The following is a 20,030-nucleotide window of genomic DNA, read 5'->3' as shown; positions in this document are numbered from 1 at the left end:
CCTTAGTTCTTGTTTGGGCAGCATGCCTCCATCAGGGCTAGTGCTCTAAAAAAACAAAGGTAAGCAGCTGAATTACTGCGCCACAACAATCACAAGGGAGTGGCAGATTTATGGCTTAAAAATTGTATTATGCTCAAGGGAAGTGAAGCGCTTGAACGGCAAAATGTCATTTTCCCTAGAGCTACTACAAGTCCTTGATCTAGTGCTGAGGTGAGTTTTGCATTTCGATATACATGAGGTAGAAATCAGAGAACTGGATCATAATCTGCCAATGGCTGGCTATTTTTGTCACTGATTGAATGTTTACAGTTTATGTTGTCTGTGAAGACCAGCACAGTGTGGCAGAATTCTTCCAGGAAAAGCACAGCGATAAGCAGAAATATACTAAATTAGAAACATTTCCACTGAACAGAATTTTTATTAGTCAGGTTAGAATGTTTACAGTCTGGGAGTTTTTATCTTGTGGACCATAAATGTAAAGCAAGATAGCATAGGTTTCTGGAAAGGTAATACCGAAGTTCTACCCACTGTGCTGCTGGATCCAGACTCTTTCCTTTCAACTGTATAACAAGTATTGGCAAAGTCAACTAGTCTGACTTTGCTAATGCATCTGTTTGTTTTTCCAGTGCTTGTTAAAATTTAAATTCTTCACTGGCCAAAAGTGCAAATATTCAGAGCTAATCATGCACTGCTGCCCATCACTTTGCACCTCAAAGCTACATAACAGTCAGCTTGGAGCAGTATAACCAATATTAAATAATACAATTAAAACAGAATTCCAAGATGGCTGCCACGTTGTGTCATGCTGCATCACGTTGCATCTATATGCATATGACATGATGTGGTGACCATCTTGGAACTCTTTTTTCTTTTGTTGTATAATATAGTGACACTATTTCTAGATGGCCATAACATTGTACCAAGCGATGATTTAACAGCCATCTTGGTACGGTATAAATGGATTAATTAGTACTACAAACAGAATTTCGAGATGGCCGCCACACTACACCATACTGAGTGGCATTGTGTCTATGAGAAATACGATATAACATGGCATTGTATTTAGATTAATAAACTATAATAGAATTCCAAGATGGCTTCTGATGTCAATATTGGCTTTCTGAAAGCCTATTACATTTATAAAGCAAATACCCACAGTGATAAGTATCAGGCAGCAGTGGTGGAAGGTGGGTGGCCATGTTTATTAAGTCAAGGAGACAGCAAAAGGATACAAAACATCAACTAACCAAAACATGGTGAGACAGAAATGATCCTCTGGATGGGAAAAACAAAAGAATAGGGAGACCTTCCATCCAACTGCAAGCAGGGAGATAAGACTGACAAGAAAGCCATCCAATCATGAGCAAGAAGCAGACCGAAGGCCCTCTCAAAGCATATATTAAAGTACTGAAACAATATGTCTGCAGACAGGTTAAGCGGTCTAGCAAGACCTAATGAGAACAGGACAAAAGACAAGCACAACTGAGTGTTGAAGAACCTTATTTATTTACTGCAAGGATCTCAAACCAGAAAAAAGGTTAATCTTGAAAAAAAGGTTATCCTGAAGATCATCATTACCAGCACCAGTCACAGACTGAATGAATTACTCATACGTGTCCATAAAAGTATTACGGGAGCTATTCGTTGCAAAACTAGCCACAAGGCAATGGAGATCTATACAAGCTCCATTGCCTTGAAGCTAGGCAAGCTACAAGGCAATGGAGGTCTATACAAGCTCCATTGCCTTGAAGCTAGGCAAGCTACAAGGCAATGGAGATCTATACAAGCTCCATTGCCTTGAAGCTAGGCAAGCTACAAGGCAATGGAGGTGGAGGTGCGTAACAGGCACAGGTGGGTGCAGAACACACTCCTGGTAGAGTTGCAAAGGGCTTTATGGTGATATATTCTATTTTGTCTACAGTTTAGGCCAATATTTTGAAGAAGTCAACAAACTACAGAAAGCGGAAACATTGTTACAATATTTATCTTTATGTTTAGCCGCTGGCTCCATAATAGGACATGGGATGAAGATGGTTACATGGAGTAGAAGGCTACTCTTTGATTTCCTCCATGTGCTGCTAGTTCTGCGTGTGCCACGATACCTGATCGGGTGTGGATGCTCAACTCTCTCGTAAGTAGATGGACCTTATTACAATATGATAAGATGTGTATTTCCAGCATTCTACAACTTGATCATATATGTATTTTGCTTCTTAAGAATTATTTTGAGGGTGTTGGAGTAAATTGTCATGAACTAAATTCGTAATTATCACCAACTAATATCCTTTTGTTGGTGAAGCACAGTTAGCAGTTGTAGTTTACATGATCAATGCAAAGTTAGCATCTAGGTCTTTATTACACCTGCTCAGTTAATTTGGGATATTAATACTGCACTGGTATCAACCCTATTCTAGGTTCCACATCTCAGCATGAGAACACCATGGTAATACCACACTTTCCCCTCTGTCGGAGCTACAAACCTCTGAATTTGTGGTGCTTCTTCCAAGCTAATCTGGAAGGTTTTACCTGGCAACATTTGTGTGTAGAAAAAGTGTGGTATTACCGCATAAGCACTAATTTTGGAATCCCTGGACTCCCAGCAGCACCTTTACCACTCGGGCTGTCTATGCTTAGAACCCCATTGACAAAGGCAGATTTGTGGTTGTATACACAAACTTAAGGACAGATATATTTCTCTACAAAAAGCATGTATACCAATATAATGAATACCACTTTATTGTCAAAGTGAGCGTGCATACGTAAGTATAGATTTACTATTCGTAGCACCAAATATCGTAAATCTCTATTTATCATCAAGGTACCCTTATGAGAAGTTAATAGTAGTAAATATAGATGTAACGATATATATTTCGGTTGACTATACAATGGTAGTCGATATTCTGGTCACAATATGTTTTCAGGACGAAATCAAAGAACTGATGTGGCAGAACTCCAGACTGGTCACGTTCCCACCCCCAAGTATCCCCCACATGGACTCCCAGTGATCCGGGCAAACCCATCACGCCTTAACAGTTGGCTGGTGGCTGAGGACATAACAGACTGGCCAGGACTGCCTCCAAAATCAATACTCTCTTCCTCCCTGCTTGTCCCAGTCCAGGGGCCACGGTCCCTTAGCTTACCCCTGCTACAAATACTAGACCCATTCCACTCTCTGATGTTAACTTGTTCTAGAGTCATTTTATTGCACTTCTTTGTGGCAACAGGTGGGACTAGCTTAGAGATGCCCATCTTACCTATTGTGGGAGCTACCAGATTTCGATAGGGACATTCCAGGCTGCCACCTTGAGACCTTCCAAAGAGGGCGGAATAGATGGCAATCACCATGCTTCTCTTGCAGCTCAGTCGCAGCTTGTCATCTTCACAGGCCACTTTGCTCTTGTACTCATCTACAGAGAGAGAAAGACATCTTCAGTTTACAATATATATGAAAGAGACAACGCAACAATTAGCTTTCAACACTTGGCCCTTGTCGCCTCTAAAGATACTTACCCTCATTACAACTTCTGCGGATGGAAAAGCCTGTCCGCTCAAGTTACGTCGGGTAGGTTGCAGCCAGTGTGGCAGCCTCCCCGTCAGGGCCATTATGAGTTTTCCCCTGGTTCAGCGGGCAGAAACTCAGTTTCGGCCCACTGGCCCAGCGAATAGCAGCCTACAGCATTGTCTCCAGCTAGTAATAGTCGACGGCAATGCTGTAGTGCGTAGAGTGCACCAGCACCCATTGCAAAGTTCACTACAACACCCTCCGCATGCTCCGTAGAATCTACAAATGGATCCCGACGGAAACCAGAAAAACGGTGACCCAGGCCCTCGTCAGTAGCAGACTTGACTACGGCAACGCACTCTACACAGGCATCCCAGCAAAAGACATCAAACGACTCCAACGCATCCAAAATGCCTCCGCCCGCTTGGTCCTCGACGTACCCCGCCGATGCCACATCTCCCACCACCTGAAGGACCTCCACTGGCTCCCGGTGGACAAGAGGATCACCTTTAAGCTCCTCACCCACGTGCACAAGGCACTCCACAACGCCGGACCCGCCTACCTGAACAACAGACTCAACTTCTACGTCCCCTCCCGCCAACTCCACTCTGCCAACCTCTCTCTCGCCATCATTCCCCGCTTCCAACGCAAGACTTCCGGCGACAGATCCTTCTCCTACCTCGCCGCCAAGACCTGGAACTCCATCCAGACCCCCCTGCGCCAGACCCAGGACCTTCTCACCTTCAGGAGACTCCTCAAGACCTGGCTCTTCGACCAATAGCAGCCCCCCCCCTCCCCTCAGCGCCTTGAAACCCTAACGGGTACGTAGCGCGCTTTATAAATATTGTGATTGATTGATTGATTGATTGACTATCTGCAAAGCCGACAGTGAACAAAGCGACAGGGCTGGCCAGGGGGCCCCTGCACTGCCCATGCACCCGTCTCCGCCAGCCGTTTCATGGCAGTGCTACCGCCATGAAACCCCTGGCGGAGAAGAGTGTTGTAATCCCCAGGGCAGCGCTGCTTGCAGTTCTGTCCTGGTGGATTAGGACCACCAGCACCGCCAGGCCGAGGTTAAGTCGTAATCTGGCATTGGCGGGAGTCCAACCGCAGCCCTGGCGGTCATCAGACCGCCAGGCTCGTAATGAGGCTCGGAGCGCTTTAAGTAACCCATGTGCAATAGGCTTTATTACAAGTGCTCCTGCAATTCCGATGGGGCCGGTAACAGTGGGTACTGGCACCATTGCATTTATGAGATCCAGAGATCAACAGCAGATTTGAAGTTCATCATGCTTACCTGCTCCAAGAAGGCAAAACTATTTGGTGAAATTCCATGGGAAAATAAGGAATTATCAGGAGATAGAGGTATGGAATTATGGATTCCCCTGGAAGTCATTACTGAGGGTATCCTCAGGGTACACCTCCTAATCCCCCAATCTTACCTCCGCTGGAGTTACCAATATCTTTGGTATCAGTAACCTATGGGCGGTGGAATGGGGAATACAGGAGAAAACCCAAGGCACTCGAAATTAGGTCCCATCTCTTTGTGTCTTGTTACAAACGAAGGGTGCAAAGCCATCGAAATCACTGTTTTACTATCTGTGAATCATGTTTATATATATATATTTTTTTAGAAGGGTTCGTGTTTGTAAAGACATTTTGATATATACACACAGGGCCGCCTTTTGGGCGGTGCGAGCGGTGCGACCGCACTGGGCGCTGATCTCTGGGGGGGGAGGAGGAGGGCTGTGTTTAGCAATAACTTCCGAAACTTGCGATTTAAAAGCACCTGCTGAAAAGTTAATTGTGTGTTTAGCCTTCAAGAAACAATTAAAATGTCAAGATACCTCTTGTGATTAATGTTCCTGCTAGGGAGAGAGATGGGAGTTTTGCCTAGTGGTAGCTTTGACTCAACATAAAGTAGCACAGAGGGTTAATATGCCTGCTGCAAAAAACAGAACTATGGGGCACTTTTCTTGCACCCCTTAGTGCACCCTTAACGCCACCATGTGTGCGTCATATTTAAAATACGGTGCACCATGGCGGTAGTTAGGGGACTAGCGTCAGAATTTTTTGTAGTGTAAAAAATGTTGACGCTAATCTTGCAAAGCACCCAGAGGCCCATTGTAACCAATGGAAGACTTCTTTTAATGCCTGCTCTGAGCAGGTATTAAAAGTGCCGGAGAAAAATGACGCAAAGAAACCTGACAGATTTCTTTGCTTCATTTTTTGGCCCCCCTCTAATGGGGCGATGCCCCCTTTGCATACATTATGCCTGGCGCAGGCATAATGTATCGCAAAGTGTTACAAAGTAGCGCAATGCATGCATTGAGCCACTTTGTAAATATGGCGCAGCGTTTTTGGCCTTCTAACGCCACATTAGTGTAAAAAAATTACACTAATGTGGTGTTAGAATGGCACTAGGGGCTCTTAAGTATGCCCCAAGAAAGTGACGCTGCACACAGTGCTGCACCACTTTTCTTGCGCCCCTTAGCGCTCCCCTAACGCCACCATGAGTGCGCTGTATTTACGGTGCAACATGGTGGTAGTTAGGGGACTAGTGATAGAATCGTTGATGCTAGTCCCGCGCTTTGCAGGATTTGCGTAAAAAATGTTGATGCTAATCCTGCAAGGCACCCAGAGGTCCATTGTAACCAACAGAAGCCTCCTTTTAACGCCTGCTCTGAGCAGCCGTTAAAAGTGCCGTAAAAAAACGATGCAAAGAAATCTGCCAGATTTCTTTGTGCCATTTTTTTGCCTTCCCCTCCCCCCAATGGGGGAATGCCACCTTTGCATACATTATTCCTGGCGCAGGCATAATGTAGCACAAAGGGATACAAACTGGCGCAATGCATGCACTGCACCACTTTGTACATATGCCACGGTGTTTTTGTCCTACTAACGCCACATTAGTGTGAAAAAAAAAAAGACGCTAATGTGGCGTTAGAAGGGCGCTAGGGGCTCTTAAACATGCCCCTATATTTTAAGTGGCTAGCTGAGTGGATTAGTAAAGCCAGCCTTTATAAGTGCTTTAAAACACATGAATGTATGTGAAAGGGGAGCGATGGAGAGATGAGGGGCACAATTGCCGGGTGGTACTGAGTGAAACCGAGGAACAGGTGAAGGGGTTGGGGAGTCACCAGCCCTAAAGCCGGCCCTGAATACACAAACTGCCCGTACTGTTTTTAATCATATATTTATTGAATTGTGTAAGCATTACATTATACTAAATACCAAGGGGTAGAAACAAGCAACAATACGATGTCAACATATTTGATCGATCTATTACATATACATTTATCATCAAAACCATAGGCTACATACCAAATCATTGATACGTTCCCCATCTCCGGACTTACATCTTTCTTTCTGCTAATACACATTCTCAGGTTTCCTAGACAGTTTCTAGAAAAATTTAGTGACATGGATATTAACTTCTCGTTTCCTTCCTTCATAACATTTAAATTATGTAATACTACCCCGGTCCTAAATCCCATTCATGGTGGCCTAGAATCTGGTGGATCTGTCAGACTTCTCAGTATTTTTGCCCATTTCATAAGAACATCATTCGCCCTGTGATATTTTCGCCTTGCTCCGATATGTTGTTCCTCTGCCAATGTCCACTCTAAAATGTCTTATCTCCATGATTTGAATCTCCGTGCTCTCTCTTTGCATCAAAGAAACTATATTCTATGCTTTGCTAACACTGTTCCCAGTCCCACAAACCTAGGCCTTATTTTGTGTTTTCCCAAACAGACATTGTTTCATGTTTATTCTGGCAGCAAATCAGTCACTAAGGGCCTGATTTAGAGTTTTGCAGAGGGGTTAGTCAGCCGAAATACAAATCCTATAGGATATAATGTGATTTATATTTGGTGGAGGGGATATCTATCACGGTTGTGACGGAGTGACCTCCCTGCCAAACTCTAAATGAAGCTTTAAGCGCCGGGTGATCACCACTGCATCCCAGAACCTCTATTTGTTGGGGGAGTCCCAGACTGTGTGCTAAAGCCACACCAGCATGCCCACATCTGGTGCATGCTGATGATCGATGTGGGTATAGTCTGGAAAGCTCTGTGGTGTGATCTAGGTTGTATGTAAGTAGAACAACTGAACAAGTTGGAACCCGGGGTTGATGGAGGTCAGCGTTCCCTGTGTTCAATCGTTCTTCCATTCCCCGTCTGCCAAGTGGTCATTTGGCTGACCAACTGCTCAGGCCCCAGCAGCTCTCCCCGCCAGTCTCGTCTTCATGTAAGTTAGTTATCAATCTCTCCCACTACAAAATGCTCACAACTCTATGGTGCTTAAGATAAATGTAGAAATTGGGTCTGGTATGATACGTACAGCTGTTCTTGTGTAGTGTCTCCCTCCTCTCTGCTTGTTCTACCAGAGTTGCCACTGCCTTTTCCTAAGTAAACACGAGTATTTTCCGTTTACAATTGACACATATCTTTGGGAGTTTCCAAAGTGATACCAGAATTTGTAACTCTTCCTAAGATATATGAATTTAAAATCATATACCCATTATGATAACGTTCTGTACTCCGTGAGTTTTAGGGATTTATTTCATGCGTTATTTTGATATTTCTGGTGTATAAGTGGAATGAATTGTCTCTTGTTATGGAAAGTGTTTTGTGTACTGAAACGTATATAATGAATTTTCCAAGGTTTTTAAGTCTTTGGTATAATAATTTGTAATGTCTGTGTTGCCTTGTTGGCACAATATCAAATAAATAAATAGTAAATCCTGAACTCTTCCTACAAACCTTTTCTGCCCCTGTGTGATTTGGGGATGGTAGGATTCTCTGAGGTTTGTAGAGCTAATCATTTCCCACAGTAGCTGCCTTTAAAACCTGCTCCCTCCCACAGGTCCATACTTCCCAGAGCCCACTTTGCCCCACAACCTCCAGCGTGCAGTCAGCATTCTATCAGTAGTCTCAGTGTGCACTCACCTTCAGACCTGGGCAGTAGAAAACACAAGATTCTAACTGCAGAGTAATACCTGACTTGTGATAAACGTCATTTGAGTGCATGTCTGTAATGTTTATTAGCAAACTCACACATGCGGCAGGTCACATCCTGAATTTGGTCTTCACAGTCAATATTGAAGTCAAGAGCCCTTTGGTAACACTGCTGGTATTGGCAAATCTGGCTACTTACAGTCAGCCGCAGAAGCCTGCTCAGATGTTCCTCCTGCACACAAGGACACGTTCCAAGACCACTTGGAGCAGATGGGAGCTGATGGGAGAACATTTTAAAGCTCCGAGCAACACTGCTAGCAGGGAAACACAAAGCATTTCCGACTCCTTGATCCGTCTACCTAGGCTGCATCATAGCATCATGGGCATGGTTGACGTGGTTGCTCCCATCAACCAGCATCAATGAAAATATGGACTAAAAGCATTAAATACATGGTTTACTGGAACCCTGGCCAATCTAAAGGAATATTGCCATAATTTAAAACACATTTGATGTAAATTATTGTCTGCATTGGTTAAGGCCACTTAAAAGAAACAACAGAAACAGAGGAGAGGATATCAACTTCCAAAAAGGCTACATTTTTATTTGTATCAAGGAGGTACCTAGCAATACAAAATGTATTGTCAGCATCAATCAAAACTAAAAGAGTAACTCAGAAGCCCTTAAGACAATCTTGTGTCCTTCTAGAAGGCATTGCAAGGATCTCCTGAGGTTTTTCGTGGACAACATTTCTAACACCCAGACTTCAAACACAGTCTTCAGGTATTGACAAACATTGATACAGTCCTCCCTTTCTAGTTCTTTTCTCATCCTTCAAAGAGGTGGAAACAGACTAAGCAGTGTTTTTTGCATTAAAAATTTGAGTCTCCAACCTGGATGCCGAACCCTGTCCTGCGGTACCACTATAGAACATTTTGGCATGTGACATCACACAGGTTTTTAACCTATCTCTTTCCAGAGAATAGGTTCCTGACCAACTTCAATGCACCTTCACTGCAGCAATCTTGGAAAAGCCCATAGCAAATCTAGAAGACCTTGGGCACTGTCTAACCTATTGTGTATCAGCAACATCTTGTAAAAGACAAACATTATCCAGCTTCAAGAAGACACTGAGTCCAGTTAAATATCAATCAATGAATCAATCAGAGCATTTGTAAATTGCACTATTCACCCGTGAGGGTCTCAAGGCGCTGATGGGGGGGGCTGCGACTGCTCAAACAGCCATGTCTTGAGGTGTATCCTGAAGGTAAGTAGGTCCTGTGTCTGTCACAGGTGGGTGGGAAGAGTGTTCCATGTCTTGGTGGTGAGGTGGGAGAAAGATCTGCCACAGTGGTCGTTCTGTGGATGCGTGGGACAGTGGCGAGGGCAAGGTCAGCGGAGCAAAGCTGTCGGGTTGGGGTGTAGAAGGAGAGCCTTCAGTTGAGGTATTCTGGTCCAGTGTTGTGCAGTGCCTTGTGAGCGTGGTGAGGAGTTTGAACATGATTCTCTTGTTGACGGGAGCCAGTGTAGATCTCTCAGGTGGCTATGATGTGGCAGTGGCAGGGGATGTCCAGGATGAGGCGTGCAGAGGCGTTCTGTATCGTTGCAGTCTCTTCTGGAGCTTGGTCGTGGTTCCTGCGTAAGTGGCATTGCCCTACTGATGTAGGTTATTGTCACTAAATGACCTACATCAGCACTTCAAATCCATGCAGAGAAGGTCTAGAAACCACAATGGCAACATTAGGGGAGACCTCTCCACCGTTGAGGTAGGGAAGCAAGCTCTCTAATCCCCCTTGTATTCTCTCTACCGCATGAAACTATGGGCGTCGAGATCTGTTGGAATAGGCTCAATCAATTTGCAGTCTTAACCTGGCATGGCCTCACAAGGAATTTAATCTTTGCTCCTTAACAGGTGTCAGCTAGAATGTGAATCAGAACAAATTGATCCTCAGTATTAACTGGGATTTGTAGTGGCCAAAAGGGGTTCCTCCTTCTCACCACTACCTGTCAATATTTCTAAGCTCTGTTGGAACACCTGCTAGCGCATGGATACTCAGTATACGGCCCGTGGGTTTTTGCAACTCGATACACAATTTCATGCGACCCCCTGGTAATCAGGAGTTTTCTGCTGCTGTTTACTAAGGGACAGCAGACAATCAAGAAGATGCAGGCAAGGGCTGTGAAGCCTGAGGTTCTTGCCAGGATGTCTTTGTGACCAAGAGCTGCACAAAGATTCACATGAAGAGCCAGTCCTTTCTTTAAAAGCTGCAGCACCTAAAGCTCGTATGGTCAGTAACGCTAAAAGGAAAAGTGTGCCCTACTACTGCAAAACAGTCCGAAACAAGCAGGCAACCTAAAATCTTTACATTAGTATAATTATTGGCCAATCAAGGGGATGTGATGAAACCTGAGCATGGCCAGCTTTAGTTTCAGAAAAAAATACCAAACACAACTTTCTGACTTTAGGAATCTTGTTTCCCCCAACTGGTAGACCAATTTGGAGGCTAAACGCCTGGTACCTACAGGACGAGGAGTACAAAAAAGCAGTGAGAGACCGAGTAGCACAATACTTTGATGGAAATCTGGGATCGGTACAATCTCCGGGCACGATCTGGGCTGCGTGCAAGGCGACAGTTAGGGGTCATGCCAAGCACCTCATCCGAGTGCGGGAACGCGCCCTCATTTCCCAAATAGCAGAACTTGAATAGCAAGCAATGCTCCTGGAACACCAACACCTTGCCTCTTCCTCGACCCAAGACCTGCGACAGCTCCTGAAGGTGCGCAAGGAGATCAAAACCCACAACTTAGAGTCCGCCAAACATATGTGGAGGGCATCTACTGCCAGAGTATACAGTTGGGGGGACAAAAATGGGAAGCTCCTGCACTGATTGGCTACACGGCCCATGGCCAACAGGATGATATCTGAAATTTCAGATGAATCTGGAACTCTCGCTAAGACCCCTAGGGAAATCGCACAGAACTTCGCGGCTTACTATGCACAGCTGTACGAAGAGTGCCCCAACCACAAGTGGAGAGAGAGTCTCCTCTCCTTGGCGAGATCACTCTCCCTAGAATCTCCCCCACGGTGCGAGATACCCTCGATGAGCCATTAACCCTAGAGGAGGTAACAAATGTAATAGCCGCAATGGCCTCGGGCAAGACCCCAGGCCCAGATGGCTTTCCAGCGGAGCTATACAGGGGATGTAGCGATATACTAGGACAACACCTCCTCAACATGTATGAGGAAGCCGAGTGTAACAGGCGCTTCCCCCCCAGGCATTGACCAAGGCACCATTGCGGTAATCCCTAAAACCCAGCCCCCATCACGACACTGCTCAGAGTACCGGCCCATTTCCCTTTTAAATATCGAAGTTAAAATACTCTCCTCAATCCTTGCATCCCGACTAAAACCCACCCTCCGATCGCTAATTCATCCCGACCAATGTGGCCTCATGCCCTCCCGAAGCACCAGACACTGCATTAGGCGCCTGCACCTGGCCTTGGCGCACCGTGAAACCCTATCTAGCTCATCCAAGGCTCTACTCCTCCTTGACTTTGAAAAAGCATTCAATACTGTGGACTGGTCATATCTGCACCATGTCCTGCAGAGCAACGGGATAGGCCCCAGGTTCCGAAGGCTAGTGGGACTACTGTACTCCCATCCAAAGGCCAGGGTGCAGGTCAATGGAGTTGTGTCCGACCCGTTCCGCATTGGTCGCGGTACACGCCAGGGTTGCCCTCTGTCCCCACTCCTCTTCATGCTTGTAATAGAGCCACTAGCAAAACTACTCAGAGAGGACCCCCTGATCGAAGGATGGTCCTGGCCCACTGGCTCAGAAGATCGTGTAGCGTTATACGCCGACGATGTTCTCCTGTATATCGCTAATCCGGCCGCAAGCGGTCCACGTATCCTGCAGATCCTGGGCCTATTTTCAGAAGCCTCTGGCCTCACACTAAACCACCGCAAATCTCTGCTGGTCCCGCTACACCCCGCAAGAGACTGTGTTGACTGGCAGCAGACCATCCCCGTTCGTCAAAACAGTTTTAAGTACCTGGGAGTCTCCATTGCCCTCATACCGGAGCTGGCGTGGGAGCTTAATGTCACACCACTCATAGCCAAAGCCAAAGCTCACCTCCAATGCTGGCAAACCCTACCTTTTAATCTCCTTGGGAGAATTGCACTCTTTAAAATGATGGTCCTCCCTAGACTCCTCTGCCTGCTACAGAACGTCCCCTATCCAATCCCCAAGCGATAGTTTAAAAACCTTGATTCAATGATCCGCCAATTCCTATGGAAGGACACCCGTCCCCGACTGGCACTCACCACGTGCCAGCGAGATGTCTACGATGGAGGGCTGGGAATGTCAAACTTATACTAGTATCACCTCGCAACGCAACTGATTGTCCTCAACGACTGGGCTGGAGGTGGTTGGTCGGACCCTGAATACCGACTTGAACTCCACACGCTGAACTACTCCGGCGTATTCGATGCCCTCTATGGGTGCCCAATCCCTCGATCCATTCCCGAGGTGACTAGGGTGACGCTACTGGGATGGAGAGATGCCCAGAGAATCACAGGATGGTGGAAGCGAATTACCCAACAAACCCCACTGTGGCATGGTGAACTTCTCGCTGAAGTTGCGGGACTACAGGGGTTCCAGAAATGGGACGACACTGGGATCCCTACGCTTGGAGATGTCTGGGAGGGATCCCACATGAAGTCGTTCGAGGACCTCCTAAGACTCTTCTCGCTGAGCAAAGTACAATTTTATAAATCCCTCCAAATACGCCATGCCTTGATGACACACATGCGAACTGATGGGCACATCCCTGAACACTCCCCCATGGAGGCGAAAGTACTAATGGGTAACCTCGGCAAAGGAGGAGTCTCACAGATATACCGCTCATTATTAACTAACACCTCCGGTCCCCTAGATAGGCTTTGTCGCAGATGGGAGAGATGGGTGGGAAAAATCGAAGAGGGAGAATGGGAGGAGGCCCTGATAGTGCCCAGAGCCCTGACTGTGTCCACCAAACTCCGTCTCGTGCAGTCCTTCTTCCTACACACTGCATACTTGACACCTAAGAGACTGCATGAAGCGGGCCTCCGCTCCGTAGATGACTGCCCGAGGTGTTCCCAGCCGGAGGCTGACTTCTTTCATATGACATGGACCTGCCCAATCATAGAGACCTATTGGGGAGCAATCAAATCTCAGATCTCCAGGGCCCTACAGACTGACTTGGCACTGGACCCACTCCCGTTCTTACTGAGGGTAAAGGGGGACACAGAACTAAGGAGAGCAGAACGGACCTTCATGGGAATAGCATGCCTGGTTGCTAAAAGGGATATAATGACTAAATGGAAGGCAGGAGAGGCGCCATCCTTAAATAAATGGAGACAGGGAATGGACTAGTGTGCACAGCAGGCGAGGTTGGTGTATGAGGCCAGGGGCAGCTGGGGTAAATACGACAGGGTTTGGGGAGGGTGGGAGGCCTTGGCAGACGGCTAGAGCAGAATAGAACTTAACACGCATCTGAAACACTCGTCCCGCAGGTGGGCTTGTGCCCCGACCAGTTCCCTATCCTTACTCTTACACTCGCCTGGGACCCGGGAACAACTATCTTCCTGCCACTGAGAGATATAGACACCAAGAGCTAGGCCCTCAATTTGTCCGGGTCGACCTACATCAAAATAATTCAAGCACTTAAAATACACACCATTCAGCATTTATTGATAAGGAACATATATATTTTATTTTATTTTATTTCATCCTACCTTATTTTACCTTATTGTATTGTATTGTATTGTATTTCCCTTGTTTGACATTTGTACATGGTGTCACGTTTTATTTCCTCAAAACAATAAAAATCTCTTTATAAAAAAAAGGAATCTTGTTTCCAACACTAATTGAGTTTTGGAAGTTTAATAATTCCTTACCAGTCTACCCTGATCACAATGTAAGTTAAGATACAGAATTTTAGATACCGTGTTATTATAATTTTATAGCATTCAATAACAATTCTAAGTATGTAAATAACAAATGCTACTACTAATCAATTTATGGCAATCAATTTACTGACATCTAAGGGATAGAAGGACGAAAAGCGGATGTCTGTTGGGATTCAAGCTAGTGACCTTCTGAGCACCACATTTGTCATAAGCAAATTCTTCAACTCACAGAACCACCTTGACTGACTAAACCCCACAACTTCTGATTCCCTGCGTGCCTCCTGCACCATTCCTGGGTGGTGGTGGTTCCACCGGTGAGGCCCAGAGATCGAAATCCACAGGGAAATTACAATTTCTAGGGCTCTGCCCAGATTTTCAAATATTTTTACACAATTGTAAAGCTGAGATGACAGGACAGCTCTCCTAGAGCCAGGTCTAAATCATACCCACTGTGCAGCATCTAAGCGGGGGAACTGTGGGTGGTGTTTACCCATCTCAGTAAATTGACCACCTTGTTTCAAGGTTTTTGTTTTTTTAATAGAACTCACTAACTTAATTAAGCCTTTTTCTCAGCCTCATTGTTGGCAGGTAAGTGAATAATAACACAGGTGTAGAATGTGCAGTCTTTCCTGTGGGTGCTGGCGCCTAGGTGATTACCACACAGTACGCGTGTTGCATTCTATTGTTTAGCATTGCCCCAATCCTATTTAAATGCTACTTGGATAACCAAGGCATTCCACTTGTACAAATAACTCTCAAGGGTATTAATGGTAAGCCTTAAAGAATAACTCCAGGAGAAGATAAACCGATACAAACTAAGATACAGTACAACACAATAATCGTAGCTGAGAAACACAGTGTTTAGTTAGATTTGTATCCCTTTAAGTGACTAAGAGTCAATGTACAAAGCATTTTTGCCAGCAAAAATGCTTTTACAAATGTACAAACATCCAAACTGCGATTCTCCAGAATCTGAGTTTGAGTGTAAACATCACTATTTGGAAGGGGCGTGTTTAGGGCATGCCTTCCAAATAGTGATAACCAGTGTCACGTATCAAGGTTTTGCAACCGAAATGCGGTCTCAAAACCTCAGTATTTTACCACCAACTCAGAGTTGGTGGTAATGCATTTGCAAATAGGAAGGGGTCCCCATGTGACCCCTTTCCCTTTGCGAATGATGGAAAAACATTGTTTAAGAGCATGCAGTGGTCCTTAGGGAAAAAAAAAAAAAAAAAGTGTAATTTTCTTTTTTTTTTTAAACGCATCCCATTTTACTTTAAGGAAAGCATGTTACATTTCAACAAAAATAAAACTTTAATCGAAGGCAATCCCCGACATGGTGGTCTGCTGACCTCAGCGGGCCACCATCCCTGTGATGGCTGCAGTACTTAATAGGATGTAAACTGTAACATACCTCATTTACATTCATGAGGTAGGTCGGTTTGCGAAACACTAAGAATCGCAATTATGAAACAAAAAGTTTCATACATAAGGAATAGTGATTTCCAAATAGCGATTCAGATAAAATTGCTATTCGAAATCGCTATTCCTACTCTTTGTGCATCTGGCCTATCCCAGAGGATGATGGTGGAGAATCATAGTCCACCAGTCCTAAGCAGCATCAATGAGGCCCTCAATGACACTACAGACCATACTTTCTGACCCCTGACAATAAGTTTGTGAGTACCTCTATACCTGCATCAACAAACTACTATATACTATGATACCCAAATCCACTTCTGATTGGACAACAACTTGAAGGTTAGACAAACATCATGGAAAGTATTGGCCACATTTTCAATTTGATGAAAGAAGCATTCCTTTCTCTGACTGAATCTAAAAAGCAGATCCTGGTGCTTGGTGCCCTGCAAGCTTCTTTTTGTATGGTTCAAAAACAATCATCTTCACCATCAGTATCTCAAGAAGTACAAATTGAGGACTATCTTTGATTCAGATCTCTCATTCTGCGCGTAAGCCAGCATTGTTATTAGTGGCATTCACTTACACCTCACTCTGGCAGATCTTGCCAGTATTCCAATCCAATCACTGAAAAGAGCTGAAAAAAGCCTCAGTAATGCGTAGACTGGGCTTATGTAAAGTGATTTACAGACGTCTCCAAAAAAAGATTACTGAACGTCTGCAAAACCAAGCAGTCAAACTCTGCCACAATCTCCAGAAACACTACCATGAAAAACCGGCTTTGATGTCCTTCCACTCGTTCCCAGTAGATATTAGTGTTAAATTCAAAGTCATGTTTATCACCCATGGGGACCAATAGAAGAAAGGATCCAGCTTCCTTAAAAATCTAGGCACCCATGAACCTTCAATCGACAGATCTACACCTCCTCCAGCAAAAAACATTCTAACGGCAAACAAATATGGAGGAAGAGCCCTGAGAACCCTCAGACTTTATCCTAAGAGTAGCATCAACCCACTTAATGTTCAGAAAACACCTGACAACTGAACTCTTTAGAGAGGCATTCCGCTGTTGTATGGCATTGATAAGAGAACCGCTAGAGTAATACTGAAGAAGGATGTTTCATCCTGGAATCGGTTGAAATGTACCTACCTATTGTACTTCAGACTCTTGCTCTTCTTTTCAGACTGCATTCTGTGGTGTTTACCCAGCTATTCAGTACTTGAGATTGCAATTCTTGGGGTGTTCAGTTAATTCAGTAATGAGCAACTTCTTGTGAAGTGCCACCAATGAGACACAGAATTGCACATACACATTTCAGAAGGCTCCACATGTGCCCTCCTGAGCTCTCTCTCTTGGGCCCTTCTGCGTATGACTGTAGGTTGTCCAATGTGCAAAATGTTTTTCACTTGCTTCATTTTCCTTTTTCTACAGCTACCCCCTCCAGGACAAGGGGACGAAGGAGAGCATCTGTACATCTGGGAGTTTGGTGTTTGTTTCAGAGGTTTTACGTTTCTTTTTGCACCGCTGTGGTGTAGCACAGAAAGTATCTGTATTTGAACAATAACATGCATACAGCCAGTAGAGGCTTGTTGGAGGGTGGATCAGTAGTTGTGTGTCCTGCACAACTAATGGGTCCACACTCAACCACCACTGGGAACCAAACAGCCCATTGTAGCGCTTGACTCTCATAGGGTAGCGTTGCGGAGCAGTCCAAGGCTTTCTCAAGGGAGGTGGTGTGGGCTAGTAATCACCATTCACTAGCACACAAGAATAATAATCAATCAATGGTTGTCCAGTCTGTGCTTTTTCTTTTGATAAAGTAAAAGTACAATTATTACACACACACACACTACTCAATAATATGCAACAATTTACAAATAAACACAAGTCGATGTAATTGCTTTTGGATGGCACTGCGTAATCATTCTTGTCTCTCCCAAGGGGAGATATAAACCAACAACCTACATGGCAGAACATTCACTTGTAGTCTAATGCAATATTTGACTGTAACTTGGGAGAGAGAGCATCTGATACTAGCAATAAAGTACATCTACTTTGATCACTGGCTGTCAGACTCATTACTCTAATATGCATCAATAAGGAACATGTCTAAGCAGGCTGGAGTGGTTGGTGTTGCTAGGATTACCCTCAGCATGATGTACACACTCTACCCACACCCCTAAAGGATGTGGCCAAAGTTCATCATAATCCACATTGAATTGTTCAACATAAAAATGATGCACAGTTGACCCAGTCCCTAAAGGACATCACTTGCTGGTTAATCATGATGTAATATCATCTTTCACCCCTAGAGGGTGTCAGTACATTTTAAAACACATTTAGCATACCATGCTATCATTTTAGCTTTAGTCCCTAAGGGACTTAATTATTATAAAAAATAAACTGTAGTTACAGACTTGCACCCTTAGAGGGTGTTCACCATTATAACAATCCTGTTATTATCATCATTCAGGCCACAAGGACTGCAGCCATAATCTTCGCCCCTAGAAGGTGCAGTTCCAGCGCTCCAGAACAAATGTTCCAGTTGAGACTTTGGTTAAAACACATTGGAGCCCATGAACGGTTATCCTTTTCAAGTCCCTCTCAACCTAAGGTGGGGACATTGGGCAACTCCTCAGGGGGAGGCTGCACTCCTCCTGCAGCCCCCCATTCATTGATTCATTGGTGGCATGTTGGTGGTGGCCCCATCTTCCTGGGGTCACCACAAGCCCAAAATGGGCAGCTATGGGGTTAAATTATGGTGCCCTCCTCACTGGAGCGTGCATATTGATGAGCGGCTCTCCTGGTGCGCTGGGGAGAGCCTCTTTCCTTTTCTGGTAAGTTTCCTTTGGCGGTCTCGCACCGTGTAGTCAGGCCTCCTCTTCGGGGGTTCTGGTCCCACCCAGATACCCCCCACATCAGGTGAGTTTCCTGTTGGGGAAGTGGCGCAGGGAGCCGACCCACGGCCGCTCCCACTGGTTTCCCACGTGGCCAGCACACCCCAGTGGTGCAGCAGGATCCGGCACTCTGCAGCTGTCTACCCACTCCTGCCGGCAGACCAGGAGGAGTCGACCGCGAGGGGGTAGGTGCATCGGTGCTCCCCTGCCTCATCTTCTTCTCTCTGCCCGCTCCTGCAGGCAGATGCAATCCTGGCGGCAGCCAGCCTGGCCACCTGTCAACGGCACTCCCACCATCGATCTTCGGCCACGGGGGGGCCCAGGGATGGGGTCCTCATTTCCCCTCCCCTCCATGCAGAATCTTCACAGGGAGTGAGATGGCACTCCCTGGCTTGGATTAGTTACAGGCCTGGGATGGGGTCCTGGGCCGATCTCCTCATCTTCGTGTGGGGGGGTCGCAATGGCACCCCCTGCCTTTACTTCTGTGGAGGGCCCTGGGATGGGGTCCTGGGCTTCCCTCCTCATCTTCACGAGGGGCACTACAGTGCCCCCCAACTTGGCTTCCTTGTGGGGCCCCAGGATGGAGTCCGGGGCCCCTCATCTTTGCGGGAACATGACGGCACTCCCTCCTTACTACATTTTTCTCACCGGAGATGAGCGACAGCGCTTCTCGGCTCTGTTCTTCCTTGGGGCAGCCCCTAGGCCCTGCCCCACGCCAGGTGTAGCATTGGCGGTGGAGCCCCACGTGCTTCGTTGTCGGTTCTCCCCAGGGGTCAATGGTGACTTACCTTTCACCAGGGACATCTCAGGCCCCCGAAGATCTTGGTGTCTTTTCACTCCTGGTGGCGAGCCGTTGCCACCAGAAACAGTTTCCTCAGGCCTCCTGGCCTAGAGGTTCCCCAAATTGGTAGGAAGCTAGTCCCACTGGTTCCTTATGGGTGCCTTCTTTTCTTCTAGACAGTGACTCTCCTTGCGCCCGGACCCACTCTGTCCCCAACTGGTCCTCAGGGAGTTTAAGAGGGCCAGCTCACCTGGCCCTGTAGTGTGCCCCACTGGGTCTGGAGTCCTTCAGGGGCAGAGTCGTTGCAGTGAGTAGTCAGGAGGTTCTTCCTTCTGGTTGTCCATGGCTCCCGTCTTCAATCCCAGTGTCCTTCAGAGAAGCAGAGCCAAGAGAGAGAGCCCTCCCCTGTGCAAAACCTTTTAAGTGGGGGCGGAAGTGACCAGCAGAGCTGCGCCTCTGGCCTATCCAGATGTGCCTCATCACCTCTCTGCCCCTGTCCCAACCTTCCTGCACAGTCTTAC

The 20,030-nt window shown here is 46.1% G+C and overlaps 1 protein-coding gene across 4 annotated transcripts in view; it reads right to left on the bottom strand.

Annotated features, from left to right (window-relative positions):
• Nucleotides 1-20,030, bottom strand: part of EVA1A (eva-1 homolog A, regulator of programmed cell death) — a 718,938-nt gene that overhangs the window by 378,280 nt on the left and 320,628 nt on the right. For all 4 annotated transcript variants that reach the window (XM_069236051.1, XM_069236050.1, XM_069236049.1 and 1 more), the window contains exon 4: nt 3,255-3,407. In XM_069236051.1, the coding sequence (XP_069092152.1) occupies nt 3,255-3,407 (153 nt within the window). The remainder of the gene's footprint in view (nt 1-3,254; nt 3,408-20,030) is intronic.

This window comes from Pleurodeles waltl, chromosome 5, assembly GCF_031143425.1.
Source record: "Pleurodeles waltl isolate 20211129_DDA chromosome 5, aPleWal1.hap1.20221129, whole genome shotgun sequence".
Lineage (NCBI taxonomy): Eukaryota > Metazoa > Chordata > Amphibia > Caudata > Salamandridae > Pleurodeles > Pleurodeles waltl.
This window is presented reverse-complemented; position numbering and strand designations above follow the sequence as displayed.